Raw genomic sequence first — 21,613 nt, 5'->3', positions numbered from 1 at the left:
CAGGAAGCTAGGTCAATAATTACATGTTTAAAAAATAAAAGGAATGAAAGGAGGCGGGCCTTACAGCACTTTGTTTTATTGATCAGTTTCCATGACCACAGATGAACAATACAGTGAACTTGTAGGCAATGACAAAGCAGATTAAAAGTTTGTCTGTGGTGTCTGCTGTCTCAGTCATAATAATATAGTTACAAGCGACTGAGCGTGAAGAAACAATAAGGTACACAGGCATATTTACAAGCTGTCCTTCGGTGACACGGCCCTGATGCTCGCACATACGTGCTTCAGCTACAACAACTTAGGACAATAGATCTTTATTTCTACACCGCTTTACACCGTTTTTCTTTTCATCCATTTCATTTTACCAAAAATCGCATGAAGGTCCAAAAGGAATGGTAGAATTTTCTAATCTAATAATTATAAAAACAACCCGGTCTCTAAAACTCTGCCACCGTTTATTTTGAAAGCTTCTTCATCCTCTGGTCTAGTGCAGCAAAGTTCTCCTCTATAGCCACAAGATTTTCCTTCATCGTTTGCTGAACCTGGTAAAAAAAGAAGAAGAATTAGAGAGAATGCTAACTCCAGAAGTGCGTGCGAGAGACTGATGGGACGGGGAGAGAGGATGTAAGGAAAAAGCTAAATAATCGGTAAGAGAAAAGAAATGAAGGTGCTTAAATATGGAAACCTTTGCCATAATTCAAACAAAATACCAATCAGGTGCAGCCCTGTTAAACATTCATATACCTGAGTCATGTAGGAAAAGTGCTACTGATGATAAGGTTGGGCGATATGTAAAAATTTTCCAATAGACGATACATGATATATTCGCGCAGGTGACTTTTTGATGGGCGGAGCAATGTAATATTTTACATTCTTTTCTTGTTTGGTTCAGAATTAATATAGCTACTTTTTGGATTAGTCATTTATTTATATGTGTTCGCTGGAAGAGACATTTTGATTTTTAACTTACTTTTTGTTTAATTTTGGATTTGTTGCTTTGTTTAGTGTGTAAGACAAACACTGGAACGGCCTGTAAACACGGTTAGAGTGGAAAAAAAAGAAGACAGTTTCTCTTTGTTTCCCTCCCCACCGTTTTGGGGTTTTGTTTTTTTTTTTAATCTAAATAAAATGTTTTTGTTTTTTCTGAACATGGGCTACCATCTTTCTTTCTGTTATGAGTTTGAGTAAATGAATCGCTGCATTTGTTTGCAGCTGGAAGAGGGAGCTGTTAAAACACTGCTATTATTTCTTCTATTGACTGCTTCTCTTAACTTCAACCAACATTATTAGCAAACTCACTCATGGGCAAATAAATACATAACATTGCTCTTGTAAAAATGATCGGTGAAAGACTCAGCCTATCGTCGATTGGTCGATATATTCGTCCGATCGCCCAACCTTCACTGATGACAATTATTATTAGACAATATTGTTTCAGAAGGCTACACAAAAACCAAAAACAAACATTTCAGTGTTGATAAGAAACTGAAATGTCAGACTTAACTAGCCTCTGTGACACCAAAACATTGTAAAGAAAAACAAAATACATTTTACTGGATTGAGGCACTGGTTGGTCCCTCCTGCCAGAAGCCTTGAACTGTGAAAGCACAGACTGATTATTGCCTGAGAGGCTTTACAGAGCTTCTGTCCTCGTAATGGGAAGCTGTAGTTTGTTAGATTGTTACTTCTAGCTGTGAAAAGCTGCCTCGGCTGTGCACTCTGAAGGGTATTAGAGGACACTTTTTCCACTCATTCACTACACATACAAAGAGGTTACGGCCAAGTGTTTGAACATGTCAAGTTTTTCTTTCACACCAAATCTAACATTTTCATCTGCTATTGTGAAAAAGTGGTTCACAAAGTTTCTACCAATTACTGCAGAAACGTTCGTTTCTATAAAACGACAGCAACTGTATAACTGCTGGCGTCTTTTTATATCGAACTGTGACACATTTCTGCTGGCCAGTGCCAAGTTTACCATGGCTGCAGTGGCTCATTCAAGCTGACCGTTTAAGTGGATAAAACTGCTGAGTTCTACTCTCCCTGCAGCGCTTAGAAATTATTTATGTTGCTACAATTGTTCAACAGGTCTATGAACTTCTCACCTGTGTTAGCAGGGTATTATTGTCCTTCAGGGAGTTGTTGATCATCTGCTGAGTGGTATCCAGGTGTGTCAGCAGCTGGCCAAACTGCATGGCTGTGAGATAGAGGGTTGAAGTGAAAAGGGAGAATTAGATAAAGGACAGGAAGTAAGTAATCCTTAAATTCAAAACATCTGCTAAAAAATGAAATGTCTTTGTTGTCAGCTGAAGGAGAAGGGCAAAGGAATTGATGCAAACCTAATCTAACAGTGATGAACGGCAGCTTGAAAGATTAAACTAAGTATTTTCTTTTTCAAGTTTTCCTTTATTGGTAAAGAAAGATCAGAAGAAAAAAGGTGCAGCTAAGCTCTGTCGAGCAAAGAAGCTGCAATGTGTGACAGATCGGTGCAGAGAGAGGCTGGATGATAAATGACCTCCTTCAGCTCTCAGAACTGAATTATCAATATAATCTATTAATGCCAAGGTTCCGCTTTCATGTGCTAAATAATAAAAAGATGATAATGTGATATATATAATATCATGCATCTCTGTTACCCCAAGGGGGTGTTTAGCAGTATTGCAAGATTTAGTTTAATTCCGTTACCATTTTGAGTCTCCCCTCTCAGTGATTTTTTGCCCTTTGTTATAATAGAATGGCACGGTTTAGGCTAATTCCATTATCTATTTGAATCCCGTTTTCCCTTAGTTTCATCTTATGTCTCGCTCTCAGACGTTTCCACAGTGGATGCAAATGTTACTCTCCAACACATAATGCTGCCTGGAACGTGATCTGGGTTCACACCCTGTTATGTTCTGTGGCAACACCCAACATATTTTCAGCCTTTAACGCCACATCCCATCCCCGCTAACCTACATACATTCTCTCCTTGAACTCTCATGGGTGTCATTTCAAGGTTCGTCTCCCCTTACATAAAGGAAGAGCACATAAATTATCCATGTTTCCATTGTGATCTTTACCGGGGGGAAATTTGCCCCAAGAGCAACATTATTACAATATTGGCCAATTACTGGCACACACTAACCAAGTACATTCATCTAATGTTAGAGTTTTAATAAGCTCCTACACCCCTGAAACACCTCAGCACCTTCTGCATTTCATGGTTTTGTGTGAATGGACGGAGCAGTTTCAGTTCCTGCGTGTTACCTTGCTCATGGAGCTCCTTCACAGCAACGAGCCTCTGCACCACCTGAGGTATGGAAGTGGACATGGCATCCCACTTCTGCACCACATCATACAACTTTGACACCTGGCAGATAAAAAAAAAAAACCAAAACACATTTAATGATTTTTATAGAAGCTGTCAGATGGTCAAATACAATATTTTTCTAAAACACCAATATACCTAACACAAACCAACCATTTATACCGTTATTCATAGAAATTATATAATTAGCATAGCCTGCCCTCTGCTGGTCAACTACATATACAACACGTGAATGCATGAAATCTGTTAGTCAGATCCTGAATCGATTCATTATTTAGAAAGAACAAACTAAAAACAAACTATTCAATTACACTTTGGTTTGGCTCTTATGAATGTTTGGCTATGAATGTGGGCAGTTTGAAATATCAGCATTAAGCTGAAATTGTATAAACAATATTCTTCCCACTTGTTACCAGACTTTTGTAAATATACACTTATTGGAACGAGAACCTTAACACTGATGAAAACATTTCAGCTCTAATGATTGCAAATGTCTGTCCGGAAGAAACATTTACTGAAACAGCCTCAAAGTAGACAAATCACATGCGGTCAGTTTGAGCCTGGAAGTTGTAAAGAAACAGATCTGCAATTATTACAGCCTTTATTCGATACTGAAGGTGGTCAGGGGTCACTAACCTTGTTTTGTGTTTCAGCGTCTTCAATCGCTGCCTTGTGTTTAGCAATCTCATTCATCTTCCCGAGGACACTCTGCAGGAGAGAAAAAACACATTATACGTATACGGTAATCTATTCTAATTTTGCAAGAGGTACCACTCAGGGGCAACTAGTGTTTCACTGCAAACTATGTCACAAGTAACCCAACATCATGGTCACTGTGGCATATTTTAAAACTAAAGATATTTATCAGCTGAGCAACAAAGTAGCCAAACATTAAGGCACAAACTATAAAAGCACCGACTCAAAGCTGGACCGACCTAAGCTTTGTGTAATACCCTCCATTCTGAACGTTCTCCTTAGGTTTCAGGTATATGTTGTTCTTAAAAAGCAAGCAGTGACCTAAAGACATCCTCAGAGTGACTTTTTGGGCCACAAAGGAACTGCAGCTGGGCCGCAGTTTGAAATTACTTACAAGTATGTACAGTTACATATTTATATTAATTTAATTACATAAAAACTGAATGAAAACTGGTGCTAGGCGGTGGTTAGTTTGTGATATTACTCTTTATTCTGGGCAAAAACTGAATGCTCTTGTATTGAAGTTTGTGTCCCAGTGGCAGGTGGGCTACACTGGCCTTAACAATATGCATATGACCGGATTAGCATTAGGAATTTAAAGCCAACCATTTGTTGCTATTTTTTTTAAATACAATTTTCAAAGAAATACATAATTTTCTGCTATATTTTGATTAGACTGAAGATTTAAGACAAATTTAAATTCCGGTTGGATTTTATAGTTTTTAAGTGGGCTGCAGCGCTCTTGATTTTGTGAATAACTGCTATAGAGAAACGGGATGAGTTCTTGCAGAAAAGCAAAATGTTTTTTAGTTTTTGTTAGATACAAAAGCTACAGTCCAGATGCCCCTCCAACTGACACATCCAGGCCTGCTTCTGTACTAAACGCAATGGATGAAACTCAAAAGAGAGCAAAATATATACAAAAACCAAAACCCACTACCCTTTCAAACCAAAATGCATCTAGGAAAAAAAACTGATGTACGAATGTAATCAAGATGCAACTGTCTTGTCACTTCATATGGAAAGGCTGCCTCCTCCTAACACTGTGCTGTAATGCTGTACGGGGAGTAATCACCTGCAGTCTTGCCTCCACTTGATCCAGAGTAGCAGAGTCCAGAGCACTGACCCTTGCCTGCAGGAGCTCTATGGTGTCCTGATACAAAGGAGGACAAGTTTATATATAAGATCAAGCACAAAACTTTAGGTTTTTGTTCCTCCTACTGGCACAGCAGCAATAAACAAACTTGAAGGAACTGATGTCACCTTTGAAGTATGACCCAGTTCTCTGGCTGCACATCAGATACCCAGAGTTTTGAATAGAGAGACAAACTCCACAGTGTGTTCTTACCATCAAACTGGTTCCTTGAGCACCAGCACTCAGAGGTCCCTATAAAGTAAATGTGAAGAGGGAAAAATGCATTTTAACAAGAAACAACAAAGCCACCGCTTGAATTTACATAAATCAAGTGGAATATTTTATTTTTTATTTTACTTGAAAACAGAAGCAAGAAAATTCTGTTGTGAGTGTGACATAGAGACAGGCACACAGAATTAGTGCGAATGAGAGCAAAGACCCATGAAGACAATGTGTGTGTGTGTGTGTGTTTGAGAGAGAGAGAGAGAGACAGCGGGACTGTGTGTGTACCTGCTTGTCTGATCCTGAGCCAACAGCCATCTCCAGCTCAGCTAGACGCTTCTCCACTTCCGCCATCTACAGAGACGGAACAGGGCAACACATGGCTGGCAGTGACAACAAGCATCCCACAAGAGACACACAAACACCCACATGTATGCCTTCCTCCTTTTGTCCTGCTTATTGCCATCTAGTATTCTGACATTCCACTCAGAAGAACAGAAACAAAGCAGGCCGAGGAGACCATACAGCCTCATTTTATGTGTGCATTCATCACAGACATTTATCCACCTCTCTTTCCTCTTTACCTTGGCAGACTCATTAAATTTCTCCTGCTCTGGTCTGCTGTGTAACTCGTAGAGTACCACTCCATCTGGGCCCTTAGTTAATGCTGTCGGCTTGCAGTCTCCTGCAGAGCTGCCACGGCTGCCCTTAGCGGCTTCCAGCTGGGTGAGCAGACGCCTATGAGAAGGGAAGAAAGACACAAAGGGATAATATGTTCACCATTGTTACCAACCCCATGTGCTGCCATGAGTGTGGTCCTCCCTCCCTCTCAATCCTTTAAGTCAGTGTTATTAACTGCAAGTGAAGGTTTGTGAAGGTGTTTTCCTCACTTTCTCTCATTTGTGTTTTCCCCTTTTAAGCCCACGGCTTCCTTTGGGCGCTGGCATTTTTCAAAGATTTCTGTGTTCTTTTAGTTAATTTCCCTCCCTCAATCATCTGTCACTTAGTTGTGTTGTGCTCCTGGTAGCTATGCCCTTTGAGATCAGCAACATTTATGTGTACAATTAATCTTATTTCCTTACTACTCCATCTCATTATATCTGGTTAAAGCTTGGAAAATCCAATTCCCATATCAATCACTCTTATTCTCTCCATTTCTCCAGAGCACCCTCTTTCTTCCCAAGCATTTCAGTTTCTCAGATCACAGTGCTGGCACGATCTAACAGACTGTGGTGTTAAGTTTCAGGTTCCAGGTGCTTGCCCTCGTTTGTGCTTCATTGTCTTGTTAACTCCAGCCAACTCACCTGGCCAGTGCGCCATCTGGGTCAGCCAGGTTGATGTGTGCCTGTGGTCCAAGCAGTGAGTCGAGATGGGCTGAAACCAGCTGCTGTTTGAGCTGGGCTGCCTGCTGGGCCAGCACCACTGGAGTGAGGCGCTCCTCTGCATTACTTTCCTTTGTGGCAGCCTGGAGGCAGAGAGACACATACATCTTTGATGCCAGGTAATACAATCTGTGTGTAGTGCAGTATCAAACACTAATATTTTTGCATTATTATTTGATCATATAATATTTTTGGATTAGCTTTTGTAAATAAAGGCATATGGATCTACTTCTAGACCATATTGCTCGCTAACCAATCAAAAATACAGAATTGCAAATAAAACTTAATGTGAACAATACAGAAACATTTACTGCAATGAGCATGAACAGTTGTCAAATTCAAATTTTATTTGTCACGTACACAGTCATACACAGTACGATATGTAGTGAAATGCTTGGACAACTGCTCGTGACCTAAAGAGAACAAAAAAGGAAAAGGCTATGAATAAGATAGGAAATAAATATGAAAAATTAAAAAGGGTAAATTTAACTAGGAAGGAATAAAATATAAATTAAGGTTAAAAATGAAATAACTGTACAACACAAATTAGAATGAAGGGTAAATTAACTGGGAAGAATAAGATAAAAAATATAAATTAAAGTTGAAAATAAAATAACTGTACAACAAAATACACAATATAGAACTATATAAGAATGTATGAAGAAATCTAAATATAAATAAATATATACACAATAACAGCAGCTGTACAAGTATTAACTGGAAATGAAGAATATAGTGACCAGTGTTGTGCAAAAAAAACAATGTGTGCAAAAACAATGTCCAGAAAGTCCAGTGTGTGTGTAAGAACCATATGTGTGGGTCAGTACTGTGTGGTGGTGTGATTGAGAGACCGTATCGCCTGCGGGAAGAAGCTCCTCCTCAGTCTCTCTGTGTTGGTCTTCAGGGAGCGGAATCGCTTTCCTGACCTCAACAGAGAGAACAGTCTGTTGTTGGGATGGCTGAGGTCCTTCACGATCTTCCTGGCCTTGGTCCAGCACCGCCTGCTGTAGATTGAGTGCAGGTCAGGGAGCTCGGAGCGGATGGTGCGCTCAGCTGACCGCACAACCCTCTGTAGAGCTCGTCTGTCCTGCATGGTGCTGTTCCCGAACCAGGTTAAGCTGTTTCCCGCCAGGATGCTCTCTATGGTGCACGAGTAAAAGTTCCTGAGCACCTTGGAGGGCAGTTGGAAGTCTCTCAAGCGTCTGAGGTGGTAGAGACGCTGTCGGGCCTTTTTCACCACGGTGTTGATGTGACAGGACCATGACAGGTCCTGCGTGATGTGAACTCCGAGGTATTTGAAGCTGTCCACTCTCTCCACTGGGCACTCGTTGATGACGGGGGTCTGGTAGTTCCTCTCCTGCTTAGTGCTGAAGTCCACTATCAGCTCCTTTGTCTTACTGACGTTTAGAAGGAGGTTGTTCCTCTGGCACCAGTTCTCCAGATTCCTAATCTCCTTCAGGTAGGCCGTCTCGTTGTTATCAGAGATCAGGCCCACCACGACGGTGTCGTCAGCAAACTTGATGATGGTGGTGGAGCTGGTAGTGGCCACGCAGTCATATGTGTACAAAGAGTACAGCAGGGGGCTCAGAACACACCCCTGGGGGGCTCCAGTGCTGAGAGTGGTGGAGGCTGAGACATGTCCGCCCATCCTTACTGCCTGTGGTCTGCCAGTTAGGAAGTTGGAGATCCACTGACACATAGATGAGCTGAGTCCCAGATGCTCCAGCTTGGTGGTGAGTGTGGAGGGAATTATGGTGTTAAATGCAGAGCTGTAGTCTATGAAGAGCATTTTAACATAATTCCCCCTTCTAGTGTCCAAGTGAGTGAGTGATGTGTGGAGGAGATGAGAGATGGCATCGTCTGTGGAACGATTTGGACGGTAAGCAAACTGTAGTGGGTCCAGTGTGTCTGGTAGTGAAGAAATGATGAAGTCTCTGACCAGGCGTTCAAAGCACTTCATCACTACTGAGGTGAGGGCTACAGGGCGATAGTCATTGAGAGAAGCAGGGTGGGGTTTCTTCGGGACAGGAACAATGATGGACTCTTTGAAGCATGTGGGGATCACCGACTGAGATAAAGAGATGTTGAATATCTCAGTGAACACAGGAGCTAGCTGGTATGCACAGTCTCTTAGGATACGACCTGGGATGCCGTCTGGTCCTGCTGCTCTCTGGTGTTCACTCTTTTGAAGGCTCTCCTTACTTCATGCTCGGAGATGACGAGCACGTTTCCGGTGCTGGCAGTATCTTCCTGTCTGCAGCCGTTAGCGCCGCTAACACTAGCATTGTTGGAGACCAGAGGAACAACCTCCTTCTAAACGTCAGTAAGACAAAGGAGCTGATAGTGGACTTCAGCACTAAGCAGGAGAGGAACTACCAGACCCCCGTCATCAACGAGTGCCCAGTGGAGAGAGTGGACAGCTTCAAATACCTCGGAGTTCACATCACGCAGGACCTGTCATGGTCCTGTCACATCAACACCGTGGTGAAAAAGGCCCGACAGCGTCTCTACCACCTCAGACGCTTGAGAGACTTCCAACTGCCCTCCAAGGTGCTCAGGAACTTTTACTCGTGCACCATAGAGAGCATCCTGGTGGGAAACATCTTAACCTGGTTCGGGAACAGCACCATGCAGGACAGACGAGCTCTACAGAGGGTTGTGCGGTCAGCTGAGCGCACCATCCGCTCCGAGCTCCCTGACCTGCACTCAATCTACAGCAGGCGGTGCTGGACCAAGGCCAGGAAGATCGTGAAGGACCTCAGCCATCCCAACAACAGACTGTTCTCTCTGCTGAGGTCAGGAAAGCGATTCCGCTCCCTGAAGACCAACACAGAGAGACTGAGGAGGAGCTTCTTCCCGCAGGCGATACGGTCTCTCAATCACACCACCACACAGTACTGACCCACACATATGGTTCTTACACACACACTGGACTTTCTGGACATTGTTTTTGCACACATTGTTTTTTTGCACAACACTGGTCACTATATTCTTCATTTCCGGTTAATACTTGTACAGCTGCTGTTATTGTGTATATATTTATTTATATTTAGATTTCTTCATACATTCTTATATAGTTCTATATTGTGTATTTTGTTGTACAGTTATTTTATTTTCAACTTTAATTTATATATTTATCTTTATCTTATTCTTCCCAGTTAAATTTACCCTTCATTCTAATTTGTGTTGTACAGTTATTTCATTTTTAACCTTAATTTATATTTTATTCCTTCCTAGTTAAATTTACCCTTTTTAATTTTTCATATTTATTTCCTATCTTATTCATAGCCTTTTCCTTTTTTGTTCTCTTTAGGTCACGAGCAGTTGTCCAAGCATTTCACTACATATCGTACTGTGTATGACTGTGTACGTGACAAATAAAATTTGAATTTGAATTTGACCTTAGCTGCAGCCTCGAAGCGAGCATAGAAAGTGTTCAGCTCGTCTGCCAGAGTCACGGCCGCGTTCGTCATACCGGTTGTTGGTGCTTTATAGTCCGTTATTGTCCTTAGTCCCCGCCACAGGCTCCTAGAGTCACTCTGTTGGAGTTGTGACTCTAGTTTCCTCCCGTAGCGCTGCTTCGCCTCTTTCACCGCCCTCCGCACGTTATATGACGCGGCTTTGTACGGGTCCATGTCCTCCGTTGTGAGTCCCGTGTTGTAGGCAGCGGTGCGGGATCTCAGAGCGTTGCGGATGGTTTTATCCACCCACGGCTTCTGGTTGGGAAACGTTGTGATAGTCTTTGTCTCCACGGTATCATCCGCTAGTTTCCCGATGAATCCCACAACCGCTTCCGTAAACACGTTGACGTCATCGTCGGAGCTGTTTCTGAACATGCCCCAGTCTGCGTCATCGAGTGCGTCATGTAACGCGGCCACCGATTGATCCGTCCAGCGCGCGACCTTCCTCTGAACCGGAACTTCCTGTTTCAGCCTTTGTTTATATTTTGGCATGAGGAAGATGGCGGCGTGATCAGATTTGCCAAACGGAGGGCGGGATTGTGCCTTGTAGCCGTCCTTGACCGTAGTGTAGCAGTGGTCCAGTGTCCTTTCACCCCTGGTGGGGCAGGTGATGTGTTGATAAAAGTTCGGCGCTGCGCGTTTGAGGTTGGCGCTATTAAAGTCCCCCCTCACAATAAGCGCAGCGTCCCGGTGTTGTGTCTGGTGCTGTGTGAGTGCCTCATGCAGCTCGCATAAGGCAGTGACCGTGTCCGCTTGTGGTGGAATATAAACGGCACTTACAATGACCGATGTAAATTCCCGAGGTAGATAAAAAGGACGACACATGATGGACAGTAGTTCCAGATTTGGTGTGCAGGAGCGTGTGAGAGGAACAACGTTCGCACTGTTGCACCAGTTGTTGTTCACCATTAAACACACGCCGCCTCCCCTGTCTGTCTCCATTGTCAAGTTTGCTGACGACACTGTTGTTGTGGGCCTGATCTCTGACAACATCGAGAAGGCCTACCTGGAGGAGATTATGAACCTGGAGACCTGGTGACAGGAAATTAACCCCCTCCTAAATGTCAGCAAGACTAAGGAGCTGATCGTGGACTTCACTACAAAGCAGGCGAGGAATTATAAGCCCCTCATCATCAGTGGCACGCCAGTGGAGAGAGTGGATAGTTTACGGTATCTGGGTGTCCACATCACTCAGGACCTGTCATGGTCCTGCCACATTAACACTCTGGTTAAGAAAGCCCACCAGTGTCTCTTCTTCCTCAGAAGACTTAGAGACTTCCACCTGCTGCTGAGGGTGCTCAAGAACTTTTACTCCTGCACCATCGAGAGCGTCTTGATGGGAAACATCTGCACCTAGTTTGGGAACAGCACCAAGCAGGACAGACAAGATCTGCAAAGAGTGGTGCGCTCAGCCGAACGCATCATTCGATCAGAGCTTCGTGACCTGCTGTCCATCTACACCAAGCGGTGCAAGACCAAAGCTAGGAAGATTATGATGGACTAGGGCTGGGCTATATCATACCGGTAATACCGGTGTAATTTTGGGCAACGATAGGAAAATGACATATTGCGATAGAATATGGGTAAAACGCGCATGCGCAGTGCCTATGTTTACATATACACATGGCGGCGACGCAGAATGAGTAGAGCCCCCCCACACCCTCTAGCAGATTATTACATGAAGGAACCTTTTAAAAAAAACAAAAAACAAGCGCGTCCATGCTCACAGGTGTACACACTGGTGATCACACCCACAAACTACACCCTTTTTGGCTCCTACCTCAAAGCACACTGTGTTCTGTTGATCTTATGTGCTGCACAATAATGTTTAACATTTAGTATTTACTGTCATATTCCCATATATCATTGTGATGTTGTTTATTCTATTACTCTTGTTCTCTTCTGCTTGCTTTCTTTTTTCTTTCTCAGCAGGTGATCGATATATGCATTTTTTTTTCTCTGCCCGTTCTGTTGGTTTTTGTCTTTTGCCCTTCTCCCCCGTCCCTCTTCTCAGCTGTTTCTCTTTCCCTCTTTCTTTCTCCCCTTCTTTCCCCCAGTCAAGTCTGTCCTGTATTCAGTAAGTGAAAATAAAATAAACAATAAAAGGTGAATCAAATGGACCATTACGGCAAGGCTGGGATGGTCAGTTTGGTAAAGTAAATCCGTTGGGCATCTTTCTTTGCCTTTAGACAACAATTCTGATGGCAAAAGAGCCAAACGGGACAGGCCAAAAAAAAAAAAAAAAAAAAAAAAAAAAATCTAAGGGTTCTAGGAACTTTTACATTTTCAGTTGTAATTATAATATACCAACATTTTTTATTTAAGCTTCTAGGAATTTTTGCACTTTTGAGTGCAAAACATGAGTACTTTTGTACTCACATTTTTGTATTATTCTGTCTTATTCTATCTCAATTTTTCTCCACCACGAGCATGGCCAAAGAGCTGTCAAAGGATGTTAGTGACAGGATTGTAGAGCTGTGCAAGGCTCGAATTTGCTACAGGACCATCATCAAGAAACTTGGTGAGAAGGTAACAACTATTGGTGTGATTATTTGGAAATGGAAGAGATCTAAAACTATCAATCTCGCTTGGTCTAGAGCTCCATGCAAAATCTTGCCTTATTAAAAGAGTGCCAGATCACCTGAAAACTACACTGGAGGAGTTTGTTAATGATCTGAAGGTAGCTGGAACCACAGTCACCAGGAACACCATTGGTAATGCACTACAGCATAATGGATTGAAATCTTGCAGCAACCGCAAGGTTCCAGTGAACAGCTGAGTGATTTAGACAAGGCTTGGGAGAAAGTGTTGTGGTCGGATGAAACTAAAATCGATCTCTTAGGCATTAAATGTGCCTGCTGTGTTTGGGACTTTGGGGCTATTTTTTCTGTTAAGGGTACAGGGTCCCCAACACACTGGATGGGGCCATGTACCATAAAATATTGGACAAAAACTCCCTTCCTTCATCCAGAACACTAAAGATGGGTCATGGTTCTTCCAGCAAGGGAAAGAGAACTTGTCTCCAGTCTCCAGACCACTATCCTACAGAAAATCTATGGAGGGGGCTGAAGCTTTAAGTTGCCAAGCAGCAGTCAAGAAACCTAAAGGATTTAGAGTTTCCTTAATTGGGGAGTGAGACAAAATCCTTACTGAGACACGTGCAAACTTGGTGATCAGCTACTACAATAAACATCTTACTACTGTACTTAGCAACAAGAGTTTTTCCACCAAGTACTAAGTCATGTTTTGCTCGGGGATTAAATACAAATCAATTTCTAAAAAAAAAAAAAAAAAAAAAAAAAGAATGAGTAGAGCGAAAGTGGATCGTTAAATGAAACAGATGAACCAGAACTGGTTTGTAGAAATGCTGCAACTTCACTGGTGTGGAACTGGTTTAGCTTTCGTCCGTCAGATACACAACAAAGCACTATTTTTGGTAGAGCATGCTAGCGGGCCGTCGTTATTACCGTGTTGTTTGGAAAATACGGCACACTTAAAATCAAACCTTTGATTTTTCTGAAAATCGACAGTGCCCCTTATAATCCCGTGTGCCTTATGTATGAATATGTATGGTTGTGTGTGCGACAAATAAAATTTAAATTTGAGGGTGAGCCATTTCTTGCACGATGACAGGAAGGAAACTTTGTTAATCAACATTGTTGGTTGTAATCTAGCAAATTTTCACAGTGCACAGTGCAATTTTCAGTAGCTTTAGTGCATTGTTACGCCCCTCTGCAGCCCCTAATCTCCTCAGTGTGTTCAGCTGGTGCTAATTGGCCACACCTAGTCAGGTGTTGATAAAAGCATACCTGAGGCAGGCTTTCAGGAAGCTCACTAGTCTTTGCCTTGGTGGCACCAGCCAGTTTAGCCAACCTGCTATGCCATTTTAAGATGAACCCTCTTCTCACTAACACTCAGGTATTCATCAGATTAGGCTTTGGATTAGATTTGCTGAAATTGTTCCAACTCAATGGTTGATCTTCCCTTCAATAAATGCAATACTAAATGATCTATGAGCAATGTGGAGGAAGGCTACTAACATTAAAATACAGGTAGAAGAATGATCATCCCTCACACGCTCTTTTGGACGTGTGTACACGTCTGTTGCTTGCAGGTTACCTGGATGGTGTCCACCTCCTGCGTGAGTTCCTGGATCTCATTCACTAGGCGCTGATACTTCTGCTGAGGCGTCTCCTTCACTCCACAGCCCTCTCCAAGCTAAGCCACAGAGCAGAGAAACTGAATGAATATTACTCAATATACAAAAGAGCTGAGAGAAATGATCACACCACTAGCATCACATGCTCTCTGACTTTTATCAGAAATGACAAACACAAGAGTGAACAAAATAAAAAGTCTTTTTGTGAGAACAAAGTAATGTTCTTCTGCTGAACAGAATATACTCACAATCTCAAATTCTCCTGACTCATAGCCAACTCTTCTGCTTTTACTGATTCTGTCTGAAAAGTCTGGAAAAAGAAAGGACAAATGTGTTGAGAGAGAAAGTGACAAACACGACATTAAAAGCTGAAACTGATGTTTCTAAGAATGCAAATCTATTTGTTATAGCACAAACTGAAGGAATAAAATATTTTAATTTGTTTTACATGTATTTATTGATGTTTGTTTTCTTTACACTAAAGAAGAAATTTATCTTATACAACAATTAAATACAAATGACAGCAGATGAAAATTTTAAAGACAGGGCAGCCAAAGAAGCACTGAGAATAAATGACAAAGCAAAGGAATGTGTGTCATTTACTTTTCTTTTTTTATTACTTTTGCCAATTTTAGCAATATGTTAACTTTATAGGCTTTAATTCAATGAACCAATTAATAATCTCTTAACTAACTGAAGCCAAAGCAGCTCTTCTTCATTCTGTACCTTAACGAGGTAGATATGTTAGCAACAGACTAAAGTAACACTTTATTTTTTGTCTACAAATGTGACACGATAATTCACTAATTTCCAGTCAAGTCTGTACATTTTTAATACCAGCCACAAATATATAATTTCATTTTAATAAAGGATAAATACTTTCTTAAAACACATGGATGTTGTAATTTGTAACTCAACTCAGGAGTAAATTGGTGCATTTGACAGACACAGTGGATGTAAAATGTAATAAAGAAACATGTGACCTAATGCAATGATGTGGTATACCACCACATATTTTGTTATTCAACTTAATACGTCGTTATTAAATTAAAAGTGAGAAACTGACCGAGTCCCTTGGTGCTGACATGCTTGTCTTTGAACTTGTCATAAGCAGCATTGGGGTTGACCACAATCCTCTCCACGCTGTCACTGCAAAGCTCCTCCTGCCATTGAAAAACCAGGAAATAAAGTCAGCTGAACATCAACAAACTCACACAGTTATATTAGCCGTACTGAATCAGTGAGCCAAAAGACTCAAAGCCCCAGGTACACTTAAAATACATTGAAAGGTTGGTAAATTTGGACAGGAAACCTTGGTCTGATCACTGCCCAAAAATATGATTACCGTATTTTCCGCACTATAAGGCACACTTAAAATCCTTTAATTTTCTCAAAAATCGACAGTGCGCCTTATAAACCAGTGAGCCTTATGTATGAATTCTGGTTGTGCTTACTGAGCTCGAAACGATTTTATGTGGTACACGGCGCTCAAAAATCGGTCAAAAAATGTTTTAGTACGACTTTGGTAAGCTACGAAGCTGCAACACTTAATGGATTGTCTGAGCATTACGGCTACTGTAGTCAGGAGCCTCGAGGAGAAATCTGGGTCCAAAACTGTGTCCGCTTCAGGTACAACAGTCAAACGAACACTGCGGCATCACTGAGAGTTAAAACTGTTGAAATTCTTTAATCTTTAATAAAATCATCAGCGTTGTTGCTTTATCAGGTGTAACAATTAAGTTTAACATCCAGGCATCCATGAAAACAGAATTTATTAAATTTAATGGAGTTAGACGTTAGCAGGAAGTTAGCTTGCTAGTTTCAACCTAAACATATAGCATGTTCTGACTGAGAGATTTCTGAAAAAATTCAAACGTACAGCTCTGCTATCACTTCCAACATAAATGAAGACAGAAAACTAAACAGCAGTGACTTTTGTAGGGTTACTGAAGTTGGACTAGCTGGTAGATAATGATGTGCTACGTGATTGCTAGCGACACAGCTATGGGTGTTGTGCTAATGCTAACTTTTTTCCACTCGATAAAAGCTAACATGAGGGTTCCCGATGGTTAGGGACAAATGCAGTCGCATGGCAGGATGCTGTAAACAGACCAAACTTCAGTCAGTAGAACAACTGAGATAATCCATCAACCGCAATGCGAGGTTAGTCATTAACATACTGCAACAACATGGGAATAGAGCAGCTGCCAGAGAATTCAACATTAATGAGTCAATGGTACGGAAGTGGAGTAAGGAAGAAGAATGCGTTGAGTAAAGTTTGACATATCTGACAGTTTTGTTTCGCTTAATGCGCCTTATAATCTGGTGTGCCTTATGGTCCAAAACATACGGTAAGATCATGAATTATGTGTATTATTGTCAACCAAGTCCAGACACCCATAGAAATTAAAACCCATTTTAACCATGAATCATCAGAATCTGCAAGAGTTTCACATCCATTATTTGGTCCAGCTTTTACACAACCAGATAATTTCAAGATCATTCATAGTTTCAGCAAAGACTGGTTGTAGTGTCATCTTTACAAACAAATATGTCATCCGTGTGCTACAGGTTTACTATGATAAAACGATGTGGAGTGAATGGAAAAGGCAGAACCACAGCTGGAAGTAACTAACACTTTCTTTTCTAAATGACAGGTTTTGATTAGTGATTGGAAATACCATGGATCATTTGATCAAAACTTTTTAGTGATCAATTATGATGAACCACATGCAATGGGTCGAATTAAAACAGTGCTGACACAAACACAAAGGTGCTATGAGTGGGCTCACAAACATCAGGATAAAAAGAGACAAAACCTTAGACAAGTTACACATATGACATGATGGAGGAGGAGGAGGAAGAGGAGAGTTAGTCAGGCTCTTACCAGCTCCTTGGGTTTCCAAAGAGTTAGAGAAAATAACAGAAGAGCAGAGGGAGAGAAAAAAAAATAGGGGGGAGAGAGAGAGAGACAACACAGATTAATGTGGTTATCACATGCCATGCACACAACAGGAACAGTTGGCCAAGGTCGGGGAAAGATAAGAAAGAAAGCAGTGTTCTGAGAGTAGCTGCCAAACACCCTGGAGACACTTTGCTCAGACAGTTTATGATGGTCTCAGAGTTCTTTCCGTCTTTCCCAATTCACCGTGATAATGTGGTCCTTTAATACCACCAAGTTTCTCTCCCTCATGATACCTTTTATAGTAATGAAGAGCCTGGTGTTTCAAAACATTAATTATGATTCAGAATGGAGGGTGAGGATGTCTAAAACAAGTCAAACCCCCAAATGCATGTATCCTCAGCTCATTAAACTGGAGTAAGTTCTTAGTTAGTCACATGCAGTTTATCCTAAATGAATCTGCTAACCTAAAACAAAGCACATGGTGAACTATATCAAAGTTAGAGCCCCAGTACAGTGTGTGATTTACAATGTTTTAGTTCAACTAAAGTCTGCAAATCAATTCATCAGAAAAAAAAATATAGCATCAAATTGGAGATTACCTAATTCGACAGATTTTTCTTGGAAGCTGGCTATGGCACTACACAATTAGTATGTAGTTTGCCAAAAAGGGAAGAATTTTATAATGACAGCAGCAAAGAAGCAGTCATCTCAATGTTGATCTGTGTTACATGCCGCATACATTCCATTAGTCAGTATTAGTACAGATGCTAATTTGCTGCACCCCTAGGTGAAATTATGTATAAACCAGTGGCCAACACAACCACATTGTTTTTGCCTAAGGTAACCAAAAAGGATGGTGACAGAACAAAAACAAGCTTATGGAGCTATGGCTAAGAAACCACTTTTGTGGAGCACACAATGCTAGAGCCATTTCCAAAGCTTCATTTTTGTCTGGCTACATTACTACAACATGAGAACAACATAGGTGGAACGCGCACTTGACATATTTCTGCTTATTTTATGTAAAGCACAACAAACTATTCTCAATAGGCATTCACGAGTCTCATTATTGATCATTTAAAAGGTCTACTGCAGACTGTGAGTGACTTTCTTTTATATCCATTTTGCTCAATGAACCTGTAAGAAGTTATCACGCATTGTAAAGAGGCCGTTAAAATGTCCAGTTAGTCAGAACAGTGGAGTTAGCCAAGAAGCAATTATTAGAACATGACAGCAGGTTAAAAAGAGAAATCCCTAGAACAAATAAACACATTTATTCTGCCGAAAGCTTCACGCTCACACAGGCACACAATTGAACCCTCACTGCTTTGTCAAAGCATGAAAGAGTAAATCAGTTCTGCTGAATAACCACCAACACCATTATCCCTTAGAAATTTTTAAAAGAGCAGCAAGAATAGGAGGAAAAGAATCAATTCCTTCCACTTCACAACAATCAAAAAGGGTTGAATTACACTGCACAAAGAGAGTCGCTGATCTATTTCTCATATCATTCCAATCATTAGAGGCAGAAATAGTGACTATGGGAATTTAAAAAAACAAAAACATGCATTAAAAAAAAGCATTAAGCTCACTGAGAGAAAAATTGAGCCAGTCTTACTTGTACAAACTAGGGTCCCAGGAGGGTGGGGGAAGAGTCAAAACAAGGGCAAGGGAATAGGAAGAGCAAACATGAAAACATGGAAGGAAAATGCCAATTAGCATTCTCTCAGCTGGTCTGAAAAAATAGCCCAGACATGGTTAAAACCAAAGTCAGACCAGCTCACCAAGAGCTGTCCTGATAAACAAGCCTGAACTCTTGCAGTCACAAGAGTTCGATCACTATTGATGACAGCAAAAGAGATTTCTAAGACAACGGCAGTGCCTGAATGTTTGGTTTGCTGATATGCTTGAAGTGTCTGAATCCAATTTTAAAATGCTTCTACTGACATTTTTGTTTTTATTATGCACTTGTGCCTTAGTTCTGTCAACATATTAAAATAATTTAAAAAAGAAACATACATAACAGGGACAATGTGTGGAAGTCAGCTGTATGTATTGTATAAAATATGAACAAAGTTCACTACTTCAACTCTATATTTTAAACAAGAGCATCAACAACGGGGTATTTGTACACGTCTTACAAATAGTATTTCACTCGCCCTGCAGAGTTGGTAAGGACAGGAAAGGCACAGGGACAGATTATTTACATGCATAGTACCGCTGACATATCCGCCCTTTGCCATGTAATTTATACAGTAAAAGTGAGAAGCTGTTATTCCGTACTGTCAATCATAAACCTACGTGTAAACACTTGTTAGCTAGTTAGCTGAATGTGCAGAAAATTAAAGAACAGGGAACTTGGGGGGAAAAGGCGCCCACTTACCGACTCAAACTGAGCCTGGTCATCCTCAGGAAGGTCACCGGTTTCATACACGTCCGGCTCGTTAAACGCCTGTGCAAACAATTAGATAAACAAAATAAGGAACAGTTAGACATCCCGGTTATTACAGCTTGCCTGGCCAACGCCCCGGCCCATTCAACAACAACTATCTCCTAACCCTTGCTTCTGGTGTTCCGTAGCACAACTCGGGGAATTAGCTGAAAAATAAAGCAACTACGGGATTACAACTGTAAATGCCAGCTGCGCGGTGAGTGAAAACAAAAAGCAGACAACGAAATAAACGGCAGAGATGTTAGCTAACTTAGCTGTCAAAGCCTGGAGATAGCACTGCCAGTTAGCAGTATCTGTCTGCTAGCGTTAGCCACTTACAATTCCTGGCAAATTTGCGTATTTGGGATCAGCCATGGTCACCGGGAGGGAAAAAAGAAGACCAACGAATCACAACAGAATGTAATGAAACGTGCAAATTATCGCTGGATAGAGTCTGACTATGACAAAAGCTGACGATGGATGAGCCAGCAGTCTCCCAGCCGGCGGAGCTTTCCAAGCCGATGTGGTCACTAGCTTGATGTGACGGCGTGTGCCCTTGATTTGTGTACAGGCACCGGCAGGTGGACTGTCGTGCGACTGCTGCGTCAATTGAAAAGAGTTCGCCGGCTTACCGAAGACAATAAAACAATCATACCCGAAAACGAACACCGCTTTCACGCATGCGCGCCTTTTATCCAATAAGACTCAATAAGGCTTTGGTCTTTTTATTTTATTTTCCTATTAAACGCGATATTAGCTGTCGCATGCATTATCTTAAATTCTTCAATAACATTTTTTTATTAGTTTTAAATAAAACATGTAACTGTGTTGTAACATAATGCCGTCACATGATGGCGCCAAAGAGTTGTTTTTTGGTATTTGTTTTTAAGAACAACTTGATCAATGGGTTCAAAGATCCTCGATCAACACGCCTCGATTAATAGGATGATTCACGATCAGGAAAAGAACAAAGTTGTCGTGTTTTCCCCCTACATGTTATTAAATTATAAACACACATCTTATATTATGTCGTTGCAGCTTCTCCCTAAAAGCTGTAATACTTGCTGTGGTCGATCTGTCAACAACTTATGAATAACCCTGATGTGCAATATTCTTCTGCTCAAATCGACATGTTTGAAAATAATATTTATAATTTACGTCATATACTTATGTACATTTCACAATATGTAACTAACTCATTTACAGTGCATATGCAGTGGATGCTCCTTTACAAGTGCAGTCGGTATAGCCGACTTTAAGAAATTAATGCACACAGAAAGATGCTCACTCATCATGAGGGGTAATTGGCTTGCTAAGACAGCTGTATACATTCCCGCTTAGCTCTTGAATATCTTATAGAAATCTTTAAAAAAAAAACCTCTGATGATGATGTCTGGGTTGTTTCGATTTTCATGAATTTTAATAAGCATACCAAAAAAGTCTGTTGCAAGCCTGAAGGCACGGAGTTTGAAAGACATGTCCATTTACCAATCGGGGTCTGATACAAGACACGTGCACTGCGGTAACTCCCCCCAAAATAACATCTCACCCGTTTACTGATATATGCTAATCTGATTATTCTGACTTTTTGTTTTGTGTCAAAGGCTTCTCATTAACTTCACAGTGCACTGCTTAAGACTGGAAAGCCTCTGGGGGGAAATTGCGAACCCTCTAGTTCCCACATGACTACCCTCTCATGCAAAACAGCATTGCCATGACGACCAGACTGGTGCAGCCCTAGACCCGCTCCTTACAAACTACTGTTTTCAGAAATGCCTCCGTAAATGCCAGAAATACTTCGTGCTTTTGCAACAGCTGCTGCATCTGAAACATTGAAGAAGTTTCCACGGAGGCTAATTCATGTATATATGACAGAGTTGGAGCGCTCCTCCCTGCTCCTCGGTCCCTCTGCCCG

At 41.4% G+C, this 21,613-nt stretch overlaps 1 protein-coding gene across 1 annotated transcript; it reads right to left on the bottom strand.

Annotated features, from left to right (window-relative positions):
- Positions 1-60: 60 nt before the first annotated feature.
- Positions 61-20,320, bottom strand: dctn2 (dynactin 2 (p50)). The gene is made up of 14 exons (XM_082534199.1): positions 20,038-20,320; positions 19,651-19,719; positions 15,429-15,525; positions 14,611-14,672; positions 14,323-14,421; positions 6,665-6,825; positions 5,945-6,098; positions 5,649-5,714; positions 5,352-5,390; positions 5,079-5,156; positions 3,944-4,015; positions 3,247-3,349; positions 2,106-2,197; positions 61-542 (listed from the first exon to the last, which is right to left on the bottom strand). Exons 1-14 carry the CDS (start codon positions 20,071-20,073, stop codon positions 456-458), a joined length of 1,215 nt encoding a protein of 404 aa, XP_082390325.1. The 5' UTR covers positions 20,074-20,320; the 3' UTR covers positions 61-455.
- Between the last annotated feature and the right edge of the window lie 1,293 nt (positions 20,321-21,613).

The sequence above is a fragment of the Aulonocara stuartgranti genome (genome assembly GCF_965226115.1).
Source record: "Aulonocara stuartgranti genome assembly, chromosome: 5".
In the NCBI taxonomy this organism is placed as follows: Eukaryota; Metazoa; Chordata; class Actinopteri; order Cichliformes; family Cichlidae; genus Aulonocara; species Aulonocara stuartgranti.
This window is presented reverse-complemented; position numbering and strand designations above follow the sequence as displayed.